Source organism: Oryzias melastigma, linkage group LG12, assembly GCF_002922805.2.
Source record: "Oryzias melastigma strain HK-1 linkage group LG12, ASM292280v2, whole genome shotgun sequence".
Lineage (NCBI taxonomy): Eukaryota > Metazoa > Chordata > Actinopteri > Beloniformes > Adrianichthyidae > Oryzias > Oryzias melastigma.
Window position 1 is genome coordinate 25,524,854 of NC_050523.1, and position 15,767 is coordinate 25,540,620.

At 37.4% G+C, this 15,767-nt stretch overlaps 2 protein-coding genes across 3 annotated transcripts in view; both read right to left on the bottom strand.

Annotated features, from left to right (window-relative positions):
* Positions 1-5,486, bottom strand: part of prrc1 (proline-rich coiled-coil 1) — a gene marked incomplete in the record, with an annotated part of 7,878 nt that extends 2,392 nt beyond the window's left edge. The window contains 7 exon segments of the mRNA XM_024264309.2: positions 590-693; positions 770-933; positions 1,017-1,119; positions 2,940-3,085; positions 3,247-3,438; positions 4,016-4,115; positions 5,292-5,486. Coding sequence (XP_024120077.1) covers positions 590-693; positions 770-933; positions 1,017-1,119; positions 2,940-3,085; positions 3,247-3,438; positions 4,016-4,094 — 788 coding nt within the window.
* Positions 5,487-9,380: 3,894 nt separating this feature from the next.
* LOC112141227 (3'-5' RNA helicase YTHDC2) overlaps positions 9,381-15,767 on the bottom strand; it is a 55,248-nt gene continuing 48,861 nt past the window's right edge. For both annotated transcript variants that reach the window (XM_024264318.2, XM_024264316.2), the window contains exons 29-32: positions 15,006-15,203; positions 12,635-12,817; positions 11,278-11,360; positions 9,381-9,781 (exon numbers count right to left, since the gene is read on the bottom strand). In XM_024264318.2, coding sequence (XP_024120086.1) covers positions 9,769-9,781; positions 11,278-11,360; positions 12,635-12,817; positions 15,006-15,203 — 477 coding nt within the window. In that variant the 3' untranslated portion in view covers positions 9,381-9,768. The remainder of the gene's footprint in view (positions 9,782-11,277; positions 11,361-12,634; positions 12,818-15,005; positions 15,204-15,767) is intronic.

Consider the following 15,767-nt stretch of genomic DNA (forward strand, 5'->3'; position numbering starts at 1 on the left):
CTGCAGGTTCTGATAGGTGCTGATATTTTATCTGGCTATCAATTTCAGCATCTTCAGCTATCAGCACTAACATCTTCATCGGCCAAATTCATCTTACAGCATTCACACTAGGATTATCACAGGTAATGCTAAATATCTAGTTCATAATTATGCTTAAAAGTTAAGGTTTTAAAGTTTTACAAATGTAGTTTTATAGTTTTCATTAAATGTTTATCCTGTTCGGCCCACGACCTAAGGGGTGTTTTGGATTTTGGCCTCTTGTGTTCACCCCTGATCTAAGATGACTCTGTCAATCCTTTCAATAAAAGTTCACATTTGAGGTAATATATACAAACTAAATACCAAATGATATAAAGTAGGAAAAAATACAGAAAAAGAGGAAATTAGTCATTACAATGAAACTGCACTATTGTGATTTGTTATTAAGATAAACCCCAAAGAATAGACAAAGAAAATCACATCTCAGACCTCTGGAGAACTGTTTTCCAACCCTGGTCCTCAAATACCCCTTCCCCGCATGTTTATTCTTTTCTTTCGTCTAATACAAAACGCATAAAAAGGTATTGTAACATACAGGTTTTCTTCTTACTTGTCAGGAAAAAGCTCTGCTATGAAGTTCTCCAAAGAGACGACCGGCTGATTTTTGTGGATGATACTGCCTTGGCGCAAGCTCTTGATGCGCTCTTTAGCTCCCTGCAGAAACACCATTTATTCTCAGTGAAAGAATTCCTGAATTAACAAAATGCTCTGCCATTCTTAAAGAACCGACCTTAACACCCGCTGCATAGCCCACTGGCTGTGGAGCACTGTTGGACAGGCCAGCCTCTCCAATGACAGTTGCCATTCCAAACACCTCCTGGAAGGCATCTCTGACAGCTTCAACGTTTATCTCCTTGTCTGATGTAACCACAATATCAATATCCCCTCCAGACTCTGCATGATGGCAACACAAAAACAATGAAACTGTTATGTCTGCTCAATATTTTCACATAAAAATTCATAAGAAGATGACTGACTGATAAACGGAGCCATGCCAGGGTCGAGAGTAGTGATCATAGATTCCACTGAGTGCTTGGTTTTATTGAGGACCGTTTTCACAACAGGGTTTCCTGCAACTCCCTGAGAATACAAAAACACAGAGAGCAGAAGAAAGTGAATGAAAACTAGATATATAGCATTCCCTGCCATAATGCTAGTGTGAATGTTGAACACGGCTGCTGAAGATGCTGAAACTGATGGCTAGCTAAAAATGCTGACGCTGATGGCAGAAAATGCTGAAGCCGAAAGCTTGCTAAAATATTAGCTAAATGACAAATTGGCCAAAAAAATTGACAAATTTTTAATTTTGCCAAAACGGTTAGCATATTGTTAAAATAGTAGGTAAACTCCAAATTAGCCTGAAAAAGTGTCTAAATTAGCCAAAACAGCTAACTTAACGTTAAAATATTAGTTAAACCCTAAATTAGCCTTAAAAACGGGAAAATTTCTAAATTAGCCAAGACAGCTAACATAAGGCTAAAATATTAGGTAAACTCCAAATTACCCTAAAAAAATTATTATTTTTTTTAAATTAGCCAAGACAGCTAACATAAGGCTAAAATGTTAGCTAAACTACAAATAGCCTAAAAAAATGAAAAAAAAAATGTCCTAATTAGCCAAAACAGCTAACATAATGCTAAAATATTTGGTACATTCCAAATTAGTCAAAAAAAAAATGATTTTTTTTTAATTAGCCAAGACAGTTAACGTAAGGCTACAATACTAGCTAAACCCCAAATTAGTCTAAAAAACTGTAAAAAATGTCAAAATTAGCCAAAACAGCTAGAATATTGTTACAATATCATCTCCCCATCCAAGAAAGTGTTTGATAATGGATGTGTGGATCCTTCCTGAGAGGAAACTCGAGGTTTGCTATGTGGAAGACCGTGTTGTCTCTTATTAACAGGCACACCTTATCTTCCCCATTGATCAGCACCATGTACCGCATGCCGTCAGCCTTCCAGCTCCCTTTATAGGGATTCTGTGGAAGGAAACTAAGATTCTACCAGTCCACGGACACGGGCTGGGCTCCGGGAAAACCAGACTTGTCCCACTCAGCCATCTTCAGACACATTCTTTGGATCTCTCCTAACATGGGCGGGCTGGTGACCTGTGATGTCTTTCACCGAGATGCCTTCAAGAAATACAGCACCCACTTTGAGCTTTTCTTTCCTTCTTTTACCAGGGCCCGACCCAGAGGAGAGGGGCCCAGACCCTGCCCAACTGTATTCCCCTTTGAGGAAGATCTAAAATCGCTACAGAAGTATACGCCATTTACCATTTTTACTTTTAGGCTTTTCTAAATGGTTGAACAGCATGCTGGGATGAAAACGGTTAGCCTCGTCCACTTGATCATTATATCTGGAGCCCAACATTCTCTTTATTGGCAGGATTTTTTTGCAAAAATATGTCCTTTTCTGGGGAAATGAAGCCAACGAGGAGGGGGACCAGTGAGCGACATATTATGGTAAATGTGTAATAATAGTTGAACCTTCTGTTGGAAGCTACTCTGCGACTGCTGCTGGTATTGGTTTGGTGTCCTAGTCCACTCGAGCACAGAAGGCCCAATGATGGTTAGTTCAGCAGGATAAATTTAAATTCAATCCACATTCTGACAAGTCATATAGCATTTAAATATAACAAAGGTTATTAAAACTCAATACAAGCCAGAATCCACAGAGAATAGTTACTGCTTAAGACTAATACATTAATACAAGGTTAGGAGAAACTCAGTAGTCAACAAACGAGACATTTAGTCTTTATAATGAACCAAAGAACAAGAACCAAACCTACCAAGAGAATTACAAAGAAAAAGACCATGTGGAAAGTACAGACGAAGAAGGCTTTTAATGTACATATGTAATAAAAAAGATTCATTACTAAACACGGCAGTTTGTTACCTTGAAAAACCCCCATATGCCTCCAGGACTGGTGATATGATCAGGCTCTTTGGGGTCGTCTTGGTCTTCTGGAAAGGTTATCGAGGATCCAGCATCTATGCCTCCTGTCATGACTGGCTGCTGTACCATTGGATTAGACAAAACTCCTGGAATATTGAGAATCAGACAAGAAGGCTTTTAAAATGGCATTTTGTTTGAATTGAAAATAAATAAATCAAATATTTTTTAAGATAATATGAATAACCTTGGTATACAATTGTTAAGCTAAAAAGCTTTTAGATACTTTTTTTCTTCTCACAGCTCTGACCTGGCATGGTGGCAGGACCGGAGAACGCTGGCATGAGCGGTATCTGAGGGGCTTGGCCGCCATGACCCCACGTGATGTCATATCCTGAACTCGTGGAGGTGCTAGAAACAGGAATGCCAGTGGGAGGGGCTACTGTGCCAGCAGATGTGAGGGGTATGATGGAAGATGCAAGTGGTGGACAAGACGAGGGAACTGAGAAAGACAGGGAAGAGTTGGAGGTGAAAGACGAAAAATGCTGGATAGGAATCTGTGAGGAACAAAAACAGTGGGGAGCGGCCTGGAGACAAAGGATGCACCAATGGAGACACAACTGTTCAAACCTGAAGTAGAGAGAGCTTTTAAAGATTCACATATGACAGTCAAACAAAATTGTTCTAAAGCTATTTTGCATGATTTAAACAAGGGGGTGTACAACACTTTGCAAAGGTGGCAATGCTACAGCTCTGTGAAAATGTGCTACTTCTTAACTATTGTTCGACCTGTATCTTAGGCTTGTTTACATTAAAATTGGCCGTTTATTTTTCAATAGAAGTCTATGGGATTTTGGCTTTCTGGGGCCAGCAGGTACTTCCTGTTTGGAACGCGAGGGGGGGGAGATAGTGTGTTCTTTTGGACTGTCAATGCTCTGTACTAGACTGCTAACTATGGAGGAGTAGGTCAACAACTCCATAAAAATGTGACTTTAATATTGTCCATGAATGTGTGATTGAACATATTAAAACAAACACAAAGTGATTTAAAGTTAGTTAAGTAGAGAGAGACGTCTTACCAGAAGTTGAGGGTGGACTGCTGGCTCCAGCGGTCGGGTTCACCAGAGCTCTAGACTCAATGCCGCTTTCCTGCATCATTTTCTCAGCTCTATTCGTGCACTGCAACAGAGTGATGGATCCTGTTCAGGTAAATGTAGCTACTGACTCGATGAAGGAAGTAGTGCTGCCACGATTACTCGACTAATCGACGATTAAAATAGCTGATGACTAATTTAATAGTCGATTAGTCGTTACTTTATATTAGAGTGTAGTAAAGTTGAACAAAGTTGTGAGTGTTCAGCACCAAAAAATGTACTTTTGTCATATTTGAGTTAGTGAGATCAAAACTTTATCTTTAGTGAAAAATAGTTCCTTGTTTCAGATACCGACCTCACTGTATTATGTGTTTAGTAATCAGTCACACTACAGTGATTCTCCTGCTCCTTTTGTATGTTTTTTGACATGTAAAAACTCAAACCTTTAGAGATTTTAGCAATCTTGTAACCAAAGATTTCATCTTCAGGACATTACTGCTTGTATTTTTGGTATTCATAAACTTTATAGTTTTTGAGATATTAAGCAAAATATGACCCATAGGAAATGAATGAGAAAGAACTCAAATTCAAAATTTTAAGTGGGTTATCAACAAACCTTTAAATGTATTCATGGGAAATGTTTTCATCTTTTATAATAATTTTCAAAGAATTTGGAGTTTAGATAACATTTTAGCAACATGCTAGTTCCCGTTTTTGGCTCATTTGTTATCTACTGAGGTTTTTATAGGCTAATTTAGAGTTCAAATATGTCACCATTTTGAGCATCTTCAGTATGGAAACCCAGAATGTTCATAATTAAAAAAAAATAAATACGACCTTATTCAATCAAACAACACTTCGATAAAAGTCTTTTCAATAAATAAAAAGATCATGAAATTGTGAAAAACCTGCACACAAAATTTTAACTGACCAATTTATTATTAAATAAATCCCATTTTTGATTTTAAAACATGCTTATTATGCTCGCTTTCCCTCCACTCGTTTTCAAGCAATGAATTAAACTATTTTAATTTGAAAATTCTTACATTTAATGAAATCAATGCGATGAACATGTGTAGTGTATGTCTTTATATGATTTCGTCATTATAACATCAAGAAGATTTCATAGTTTTATCTTTTTTTCACTTGTTAAAAATTCCTTGAATTAAACCAATCAACAAACACATTAAACAAATTAAAGCGTAACCAAAGAATTATGACTCAAATCTCAGCGTCGTCATTTCATCATTAAATGTTTTACATTTATAAAATCCCAAAGTTGGAGACAGGAATTCCCTGTCCTCCCAGCCTTCGGTTTGGAGCTACAGGGAGATCCCGACAACAGATCGGACGCTGCCGCTAAAGATCGACGGGTGTCCGACTGACGGATCTACGGAGATCCACTTAATGAGAAACCGATTCTACAAACGGACTCATAAACATCTATCATTGTTGTTCTGACCAAAGTTGAAGCAACACTGTCGCTTACCAGCTAGCTCCGACGCGTGGTGATGACGTATGTGGTGCCACGTCAGCCCTGTCGCTCCCATTGAATGTGAAAGAGAACTGGACTGAGCGAATCCCCCATAGACTTCTATGGGGAAAAAAAACAATTATTACTCAGTCATCATATGGGTCAGAATACCTATTCTTGTTTTATATGTTCTTGATGATCATAACTTGTCTTTTTATTGCTTTGATTTTATTTTTACAATGTTTTTGTAAGAAAGCCATTTTTGAACAACCAACCATGTCACCTTCCAGGGCAGAAACAGGACGGGGAGGCCGGCTTTTCTTTTTGGGAAGACATCATTCAGTTAATGTTTCAAGTTCTTTCAAGTCATTTCAAAAACAGATTAATATTAATTCTACACACCACGTCTGTTTTAGGAACTGTATTTAGCGAGCATATTAGCTAAACTCTGAGCTCATGTATCCTCACTTCAAACATCCTAAAAGATTTCTCTGTAACAAAAACCCAGTTTACTATATTTAAAACGTGGTAAACTGGAGATAGCAGGAAACCAGAGTAAAGTCTGGATATCCAGTCCTCTCACTACAGACCAGTGATGTGCAGTTCAGTTTATGGATGATGAGGCTCAAGATTTACAAACCAATATATTGACCAACTACTGATCCTGTTTCAAATCTCATATCTGCATCTTTTTATAAACATAGCAGATAAATATCGGACTGAGGAAGAATGTAAAATGTACAGTGGTTGTTTGATTCCAAAACCAAAACAAAATAAATGAATAGTACATCTGGTTTGAATTTTCACATTTCTGTTGTGAACAAGGATTTTTCTTTGCTTTGGATAAAACGTATTTGTCTTAAATACAAAATTTCTGTCAACTTACCGGCAAAAAACCTTGCAGTAAATTAACAGGAGAAATTCTGTATTCAAGATACAGAAAAATAAGATTCAAAACAAATATGTTAAACGTAAAACTAAATGTGTTATGCATATTAGTATATATATTTAGAAAGTGACTATTCACATGTAAATTTATATGTATACATATTGTAAACTTGTGCACAAAATATTACTTTGATCACATTATAATTGAACAGGAAATACACAGAATACAGAGATTATGAGTATATTTGTTGATTAGAATCAAACAAATTGCCTGGACGGGGGTGAATTTCCAAGCAATGTAATAGTTAAAACAGACAACCCTCTGCTTTGAGTCTGTTTTTTCCTCCTTGTTGACCTTAAAGCTGACCTGAGGGCTTGCTTTGCTGCTTTTTCATCCTTAAAGTTTTAGAGATGAATTAACAGATAACACCACACCCCCCTCCTCCCCTCATCTAGCTTAGACGGGAGCTGCATCAAGGAAGGGTTTAGCACCAGACAAAATTATTAATTATGTCAACATTTTGAGTTATTTTTTTCATTGATTTAATTATTATCTTTAAAAAACAAACACAAAAACCTTTTTTACAAGAAATGAGTGGTGTGTTAAACCCTCCAGCAGATGGCGCCAAAGGCAGTCGCCTAGCTTACCTTGCAATTTGTTATGACAAAAAGCAGGGAATATTAAGAAAATGAGTTTAAGTCTCCATGACTTATTTTATGTTTGGTTAAGGAGCCACCATGGAGAGATAAAAGAGACACATTTGGTTCTGGAGCTGCAGGTTGTGACCCCTGAGCTAAACAGAGATTCAAGAGCGTGTCACATGCCCGATGTATCTATAGCTTTAAGCTGAATTCCCACCAGACACGATTCACAAGTCAAATTTGTGTCGGCCGCCTCTCCTTCACCATGCATTCATTGCTGGCCAAAAATGCTGCTTGTGGGAGGAGCTACAGCCAAATGTTTTCAGGTTTTCATGGCTACATGGAGCAGTCTGTTTACATCTCATTTACCATGCATGGAGGACAAGTATTATGTTTAGAGATCAGGTTTATTTATTTTAAAGAGCTCTACAAAAACACCAGTAATCACATTTCCATGTCTGGGTTCATGAGATGATTCAGAGATTTGTGCTTCACTCCTGCTGCAGGAGCTGGTCCTGAACAACGCTGTGTTTCCGTGTCTCGGTGTCCCGAGCAGCGGAGCTCGCTAAACTGGCCGGCATAAAGAGAGCTGCTGCAGGTTTCCAGCGTAGAATCTATTTAGAAATTCTTCCACATACATGACCTTTGGTGTGGGACTCAAACGTCTGTCTCTTTGGTGGTAAACAAGCCAGAGTTAGGGATCTGCTTGAGAGCCATCAGCAGGTAGAACGAAGAGCTGGGACCAGCAACTGTTTTTATCGTATAGTTCCAACTTAAACAATGCTATTTTATGCTGGATTTGTTGAAACAAATGCACTCCAAAAGCTAAATCTGTCATTATACTATTTTATTGTATTGTTTTCGTTTAATTTTAATTAGCAGATGTTACCAAAGCTTTTGTTTTTCTGTAAAGGACTTAGAGTTGGCTCTGAGATTATAAGGTGCTTTAGAAACAAAACTGACTTGTCTTTATTTTTTGAGGTTGAACCGATACTGAAACCATTAAGACTTTATCACCCACTAATTAACATGGTTAGAGACAACAGGATTACACTTTCTAAAGTACAGCTGGAGGTAGAACCGACAGCCACCAAGCCCCATGTTATGGAGTAAACCTCCAGCTCATGTCAGAGAGGCCAGCAGTGTCTAAATTAGGCTGAAAACATTCCTCTTTGGACAGACTTTTTGCCAGGCTAATCACAGAATATTTCATTTATTGCTCCTTTAGAAACTGTAATGAAGTTTGGAGAAGAATCTGGGGTTCTGCTCTCTATTCTCATTTACTTCTCCTCTCCTCTTTATTATTTATTATATTTAGCTATCTGTGCTCCTGTTTGGTTCAGTTTGATTCACGAGTTGTTCCTCATTCCCATTCCTCTCTGGGAGAGCGGGAAGGATTTCAGATTAAAGGTGGATCGTCCGTGCTCCTGTTCTTGGCCGTGGACCACGCCTCTGGCTCGTCTTGGGTGTGGACCTCTCCCCCACCTGTCCCCCAGTCCGACCTGGCTGAACTCTATTCAGAAACGTAGTTGTAGAGTTAGATAAGCTAATTCTTCTTCAATCGCCTGTCCGTCCTGGGAGAGGATCTCTCCCTCATGTGGACATAAAGTCACACCAAAGTGTGTGAAATTTCTTCTCCGCATTTGATCCATCCCCTGGGGGAGCGGTGAGCTGCAGACACCGCTGCACTCGGGAACCATTTGGTGGTTTAACCCCCCAGTCCGACTCGGCCGGAATTTGAACCCACGACCTTCTAATCTCAGACCGGACACTCTACCACAAGGCCACTGAGCTGACCATACCTCCATAAGGTTCCTCCTTTTTTCCTGAATCAGGTTTTTTTAGGAGTTTTTCCTTATTAGGATGGAGGGTCTAAGGACAGAGATATCCAGTTTATTTATTCTGTTTAGTTTTTAGCTATTGTTTATATTTATGACCGACTTTCTACTTCTGTAAATTTACCGACGTGAACCCCAATTAGGAAATTCTTTTGTGATATTGGGCTCTATAAATAAAATTTTATTTTATTTTGTCTGCTTTGTTGTGATCATTAATAGTGTTAATTACTTAACTGTAAAGGAACTTGATGACCGGTACATGGAACAACAGCATCAACGGTCTTTGGTTTCTGAAGAGCACCAGGTAAGACTAACTGTTCAGAGCTCAGGTCCTTCTCTTTCCTGTCACATTCTGTCATTTTCCTTTCAATTGTTCTTATTTTGTTCAGTATCAATGAACAAGTTTTGCCATTTATCAGATCATTTGATTTGACCATGTATAGCTAACTTTGATTGTTTGACTTTCAAAAGTCTTAGAATTTTCCCAAATCTGTAAAAGTATTCAACGTTTTCATGATTGTACAAACTTAAGATAACATTTTATTTGTAAAGTTTTGATGAGAACTGAGATGGGACAACACAAAATGATTTTCAAGAACTACTAACATTCATTTGAATCCACCAACACAACCTGATAATGAGAAAAAAACAACTCTGTTCTGTGTCTGCAGATGAAGGAAACCGATGCTTGAGTTGCAGCAAAACAGCAAAGCAGATTTGATTTCCTTGATTTCAAGGATTAAAAAATAATAAAATCCAAACAAAACACAGTTTGCTATCTCATCTCCTTCACTGAAAGCACCAGAAGAATGGCATCTCATTCTAAACAGACTGAAAACTGAAAATGAACTAGTATAAACTGGGCAACTTTCTCCAGCGACGCCTGGACCCTCTCTTCAGACCAGAGCTCTGCAAACGAAACACATGTGAAGCTGGTCAGATGTTGCACACTTTTCCTCCTAAATGCAGTTAATTAAAACAAACTAAACTAAATTTAACCCAAAACATAAATACTAAAAATACAATTAAGCAAATAAAGAAATACAAAGATGTAGATATACACTTAAAACTGTTTTGTGTAAACTGAAACCAGTAATCAGAATGTGGACTCCAAACCACATGGAGGATACTTTAACTGTTGTTGTGCCCAACTCACATTAATAATTACAGCATTTTCTGGATTATAAATCACACTGGAGGATAGGTGACAGGACAAAAAAGGTCCAATCAAGAAGAAAAAAACATATACAAGTTGTTCTGGTGTATGGGTCGCACGCTTATGTTGATATTTGCCAGAGCAAAAAATAAAAACAAGAATAATTATGCTACGATGAAAATGAGAAAAATATGAAAATTTAAGAGGACAACAATCAGATTCTCCATGTTTATTTTGGACGACACTTCTTCTTCTGGCACTATCAGAAGAAAACACAGCACCCTCTAGTGGTTGTTAGCGGAAACAACCGCTAAAGGGCAACGGAAAAATAACAAATATCAGGGTTGGGTTAACAAAATCGATTCATTGATTTGAAAAAATTTAGGCTTAATAGAATAACAATCAAATCATAAAAATATAGATCGATTTAGCACATAAAGCTAAAGTGAGCTAGCTTGATGCTAACGTTTAATGGAATTTCCCATAGGATGGCTATTGCTAACACTCGGTCAACCTAAACATATATTCTGACTAAATGAACATCTTTATAAACTCAGAGGCATACGTTTTATAAACTAGGAAATATTTTTTAAAGTCACCATTTGTGTTCTAAAACTGTTTTTTTTTCTCACACTTTATTCTTCTGGAATAAAGTGTACTGCTATACCGTGATCTCCACCTAGTGTCCAAACTGAAACGTCCTCCAGGAGAAGCAGAACAATGTTTCCAATGTTAATGATCTGAACATTTTAGTTAGAACTTCTCCTTTAGAGAATCCATGTAACACTGGATGATATTAACAATCTCATTATTTCACTGATACATTTACAGTATGTGAACTGGATCAGATTAATATGAATATATTCAAATCATAAAGTAGATTATTAATGTATTTCTAAACAAATGAGTGTAAATGTAGTAGAATTGAAAAAAAAAGAAAAAAAAATTGTTTCTGAAATTTTTTAAACGATACCCAGCTCTAATAAATATATGAGCCTATTTATGTTAAAAAAAAATCACAAATAAGCTGCTCCTGAGTATACCTTGCACCCCTGGCAAAAAATTACGAAAAAAACAGTGACTTGTACTCCAGAAAGTACAGTATTTATGCTGCTTTAAATCCTTTGGTCTAGTAAATTCATATCTTAATTAAATATCTCAAATGAATGAATTATCTTTCTACTATTTTTATGACATCATTTTACGTTTCTTTCATCTAGCTGGGCCCATGAACCCGAACAGAACCTACTGAACAATGGAAGTCAGACATCCTTCTTCAAAGACTCTGTCCCACAGCATCAGGAGCTGATGGCCTGCCTGTGGCTCCAACTCCTAAACAACACAGAATATTTACACATGTTCACCACCAAAAGAGAAAACTTGAATGCCAGATTTTGCAGTTCCTGAAGTGGCTTAATTCAAAACCTAAATTATTTCAATTTTTATTCTAAATTTTAAGCTTCATACCCTTTTAAAAATGTCCCAGGGTGAACCTTTCTGGTCCCATATGCATATTATTTGTTTTTTTTCCCCTTTCTTTTTGGGCTTTGCTTTGTTCGCCCCGGATATAGAACACTGAATTCCGAGGGGCCATGAATGCACCAAGCATTATTGTAATAAATCACAGTGTGTGATGGGGCCGTTTGGAGCCTTGAAGCTTGAAAGAACAGGTGTGTGGCAGAAACAAGTGAGGAGAGACACAGGACACGGGAGAGCTGTCCTCAGGGGCTGGGGGCGCTCCAGCTGCTGGAGCTACCCACGGCAGATCCAGGGAACGCTGACGGCGGAGAGTACATAAAGCTAGAGAACCCAGCGTCCAACCGGGAGCCGAGGAGCACGGCCAGAGGAGCCAGCGTCGCACCAGTAGCCATTGAGCGCGGTGAGAAAGGTCAGCGGCGGTCCGAGAGCCGATGAGCGCAGACAGAAGAGCCAGACCACGGTCGGAGGGGAAAGCGACAGACTAGCAGCAGAGGGGGGCAGGTATGACCCGCCCCTCTTTGAGCCAAGTACCCCTCTGACATTTCTTTCATTCTGTTTTTTTTAAGCAAACCCAGGAGGGGTGGTTATTTTGCAACTTTTTAATTACATGCATTTATTCATTCTTTTGTTAGATGTGTATTTGTGTAGTTATTTTATGCAGCCTGGCACTTTAGTCTGAAGGTCCTGGTGTATTCTTATCTTTAACAGAGGCTCCCGGCTCCAAACAGATGAGCAGACTGTCCAGACCCTCTTCAGATACATGAGCTCTCTTTGTAACTCCCTTTGAACTATGTGTCCTGAGTGTCTCGTCTCCATACACATCCACATCAAAAAGAACCTTATGGGTTGCATCGTCGCGGTCGTCTGAAATTACTTGCGTTACATAAATATAAATTAAAAAAACAGTTATCTATGGTTAAATATTAAACTCTAGTCAACTTCTCAGTTTAAATGGTGTAAAAGCTCAAATGTTAAATGATGTGAGTAGCAGTGACCTAATGCTAGCCGTCATTTACCAACTTAGCACCAGACTTTTGGTGTAAAAGATTTAGCATCCTCATTCTTTCCTAAAAATACTACATTTTAATCAGACCTTAGTTTAAGAGAGTTGCAGTACTTGTACATACTTGTCCATCCCTGCTGATTTGGACCTTTTTATTGTCATTCCAAGGGTTGAGAATGTGTTGCGTGTACTGGAAAGAGAGATTCTCCTTGTGGATCCACTCAACAGAGAAAACCCCTCCAAGTCCAACAAAGCCCCAGTCCTGACCGTTTTCCAAATGGACGGCTGATGTCATTCTGGCATAGCCCTGGGACAAATAGGAAAGACATGCATCACATTTTCTGGAGATCAAATAGTTTTTATATAATCAAAATGTTTTACAATTTATTAAGGACTTAAGTGTAAACATTGCTTTAACGTTCTCACACTATAAACTCTCCAGAAACCAGCAAAGATTTGGACCAAACTTAGTTTGCTTGTATAAAATGTTTCTTAGATAAAATGGTAAATGGTGTATACTTATAAGGCACTTTTTTACTTTGTTTTAAAGACCCAACTCTGCTGACTATTGTATTTTTGGTGTCTTTAACATGTTTCTGTAGCCTTTATGATATGATTGTGTTAATTGGGAACTACACTCTGGTCACAGTCCCTCTGGTAGTGATTTGGTGAAAAGAAATATGCTACCCAAAGTTCATAGGTGTTCATTTTCATTCAGAGGTAACGCATTAAGATAATAATATCCAAAACTGAATTAACATCAGGGCTGTAACGATTAGTCGACTAATCGACTATTAAAATAGTCGACGACTAATTTAATAGTCGATTAGTTGATACTTTATATTGTATGGAGTCAGAATGTAGTTAAGTTGAAAAACGTTGTAAGCGTTCAGTGAGTCCAAAGCTTAATCTTTAGTGAAAAATAGTTCCTTGTTTCAGATGCCGACCTCATTAGATTATGTGAATGTTTCATTCACACTACAGTGATTCTCCTGCTCCTTTCCGTACATTTTTCAGCACGTAAAAACTCAATCACACTTTCAGTGATTTCAGTAATCTTGGTTTCTAAATATTCAGCTTGTTCAGAACATTACTGCTTGTATTTTTGGTTTTTATAAACTTTATGGTTTTTGAAATATCAAGCAAAATATGTCATATAGTAGATGAATGAGAAAGTCTTCAAATTTCAATATTTTATGTAGATTATCAACAAACATTTAAATATATTCACGGAGTATGTTTAATCTTTTATAGTCATTTTCAAAAAAAAAGTAGTTTAGCTAATATTTTAGCAACATGCTAAAGTTTTTGACTAATTTAGTTTACTGAGGAATTTTATGTTATTTTGGAGTTTAGCTAGTATTTAAGCTAGGAGCTAGCTTTTTTGGCTAATTTGACATCTATTAGGGTTTTTCAGGCTAATTTGGAGTTAAGCTCATTTTTAGGCAACCCACTAAATATTTTTGCAAAATTGGCACGTTTTTTTATAAGCAATTTTATGCCAACATTTTCAGAAATTTAGGTCAACTTCAGCGCTCTTTCATAGTTCTTTAACATAATTTCCAGTCTTTTAGCAAATTAAACATTTTGCAAATAACTTTTACATTTTCAGTAAATCCCTGCAGCTATTAAAGTAAATTGTGTCGCCACTTTCAGCAAAAGCATTCAGACTAGCATTATTGCAGCTAATGCAACTTTCTAGTTTAATCTTGTTTTAATCCCAGAAACTAATGAAGGACAGAGGCTGCACGATTCATTAAAGGTTTAATTAACTATCATCTTAATTGTCTTTATCTTTAGTAAGTTTAAAGTTAATGATAGTTAAGATGTGTGTTTGCATCCACTTTGCACATGACCTGATTAGTCAACTAATCGGAAAAAATATCGGTGATTAGTCGACCATTAAAATAACCGTCTGAAGCAACCCTAGAAACGATTAATTCATTGATGAATTGATTTTTATTCTTGCAATCCAACCTGATCAATTGTTTGAGGCAGAATGTAAATAGAATCAAATTTCAATTGACCTGTCGATAAAACATAGTTTCAAAAATTAAAAAAAAAGCCACTGATCTTAGAGAAGACCATCTGGATTGAGACATGGTAGATTTATTTTACTATAACCTAAAAATGACCAAGGTCCAGTGAACAACACATATGTGATGCAGAAACTGATCAACCATCATTCCAGTCCAATGAGTGGAAACACTTTGAATTGATCAAAGTCATGTGACCTACAGTGTGCTAGAATGTTCTAATAATGATCCCTTTGGATTATTTTGATGTGGAAAAAGGAAGTGGAAGTTTTGGATGAAGATGTCCTGATCCAGTTTAGGTCAGTGAACAGGATTGTTCTCAATTAACCAATATCAACTATGAATAGGATAAACGACCACAAATTGTGATTTGAATTGAATTGTGGGTAAGATGAATCCTTACACTCATAATATACTATGATATGAAAACTATTAGGAAAGCAGAACGAAACGTTTTACCTGGAAGTGTCCAGAGCCTTGAACAGAGAAGATGAGGATGACAAAGCTGTTGCAGTTGAAAGCTTTAGTGAGTTTACTCTCGTTGGTTGGGGAGGTAGACCAGATGTCCTTCTGCTGAGAGATTTCAAGGTTCCTCATGTTGCTGCTCTTCATGATGAAGTATCGGACGGAGGAAAAGACAGGCAGCACGGGCACTGGCTTTAAGATTTGGGGACAAAGAGAAGAAATAGAAAAAAAGACTGACAAAACTTCTAGAGTGCTTACATTTTAAATAAAAAGTGTTGGATCAGAAAAACCACAATTTGAAAAACCCAGTTAACATCAACATTTCTTTTAACACTAGAATCCCTGGAACTTTCAGCTTCTGCTGCAATGCCCCCCTCCCCTTCTCAAAGTAGTGTTGTGGTGATCACCTTAAACCATCAACAATGACTTCCTGATTTCGCAATGCAGATTGTCAGGTTTAAATTTGCAGGTGAAAGAAGTATTTTTAACACGGACAAATACAATAAATGACAAACTGGTGACATGGGGGAGGGGGGGGGGTGATACATTTTTGATGCTTTTAAACCATGAACATTGTGTTTACTTTAAAATTATTATTTTTTTACTTTAAAATTTTATTTTTACCTCTAAACTGTTCAATGCAGGGGAAAGAAATATTTTTAACACAGACAAACACAATAAAGGAAAAACTGGTGACATGGGGGGGATTGATGCATTTTTAATGCCTTTAAACCATCAACAATGACTTCCTGATTT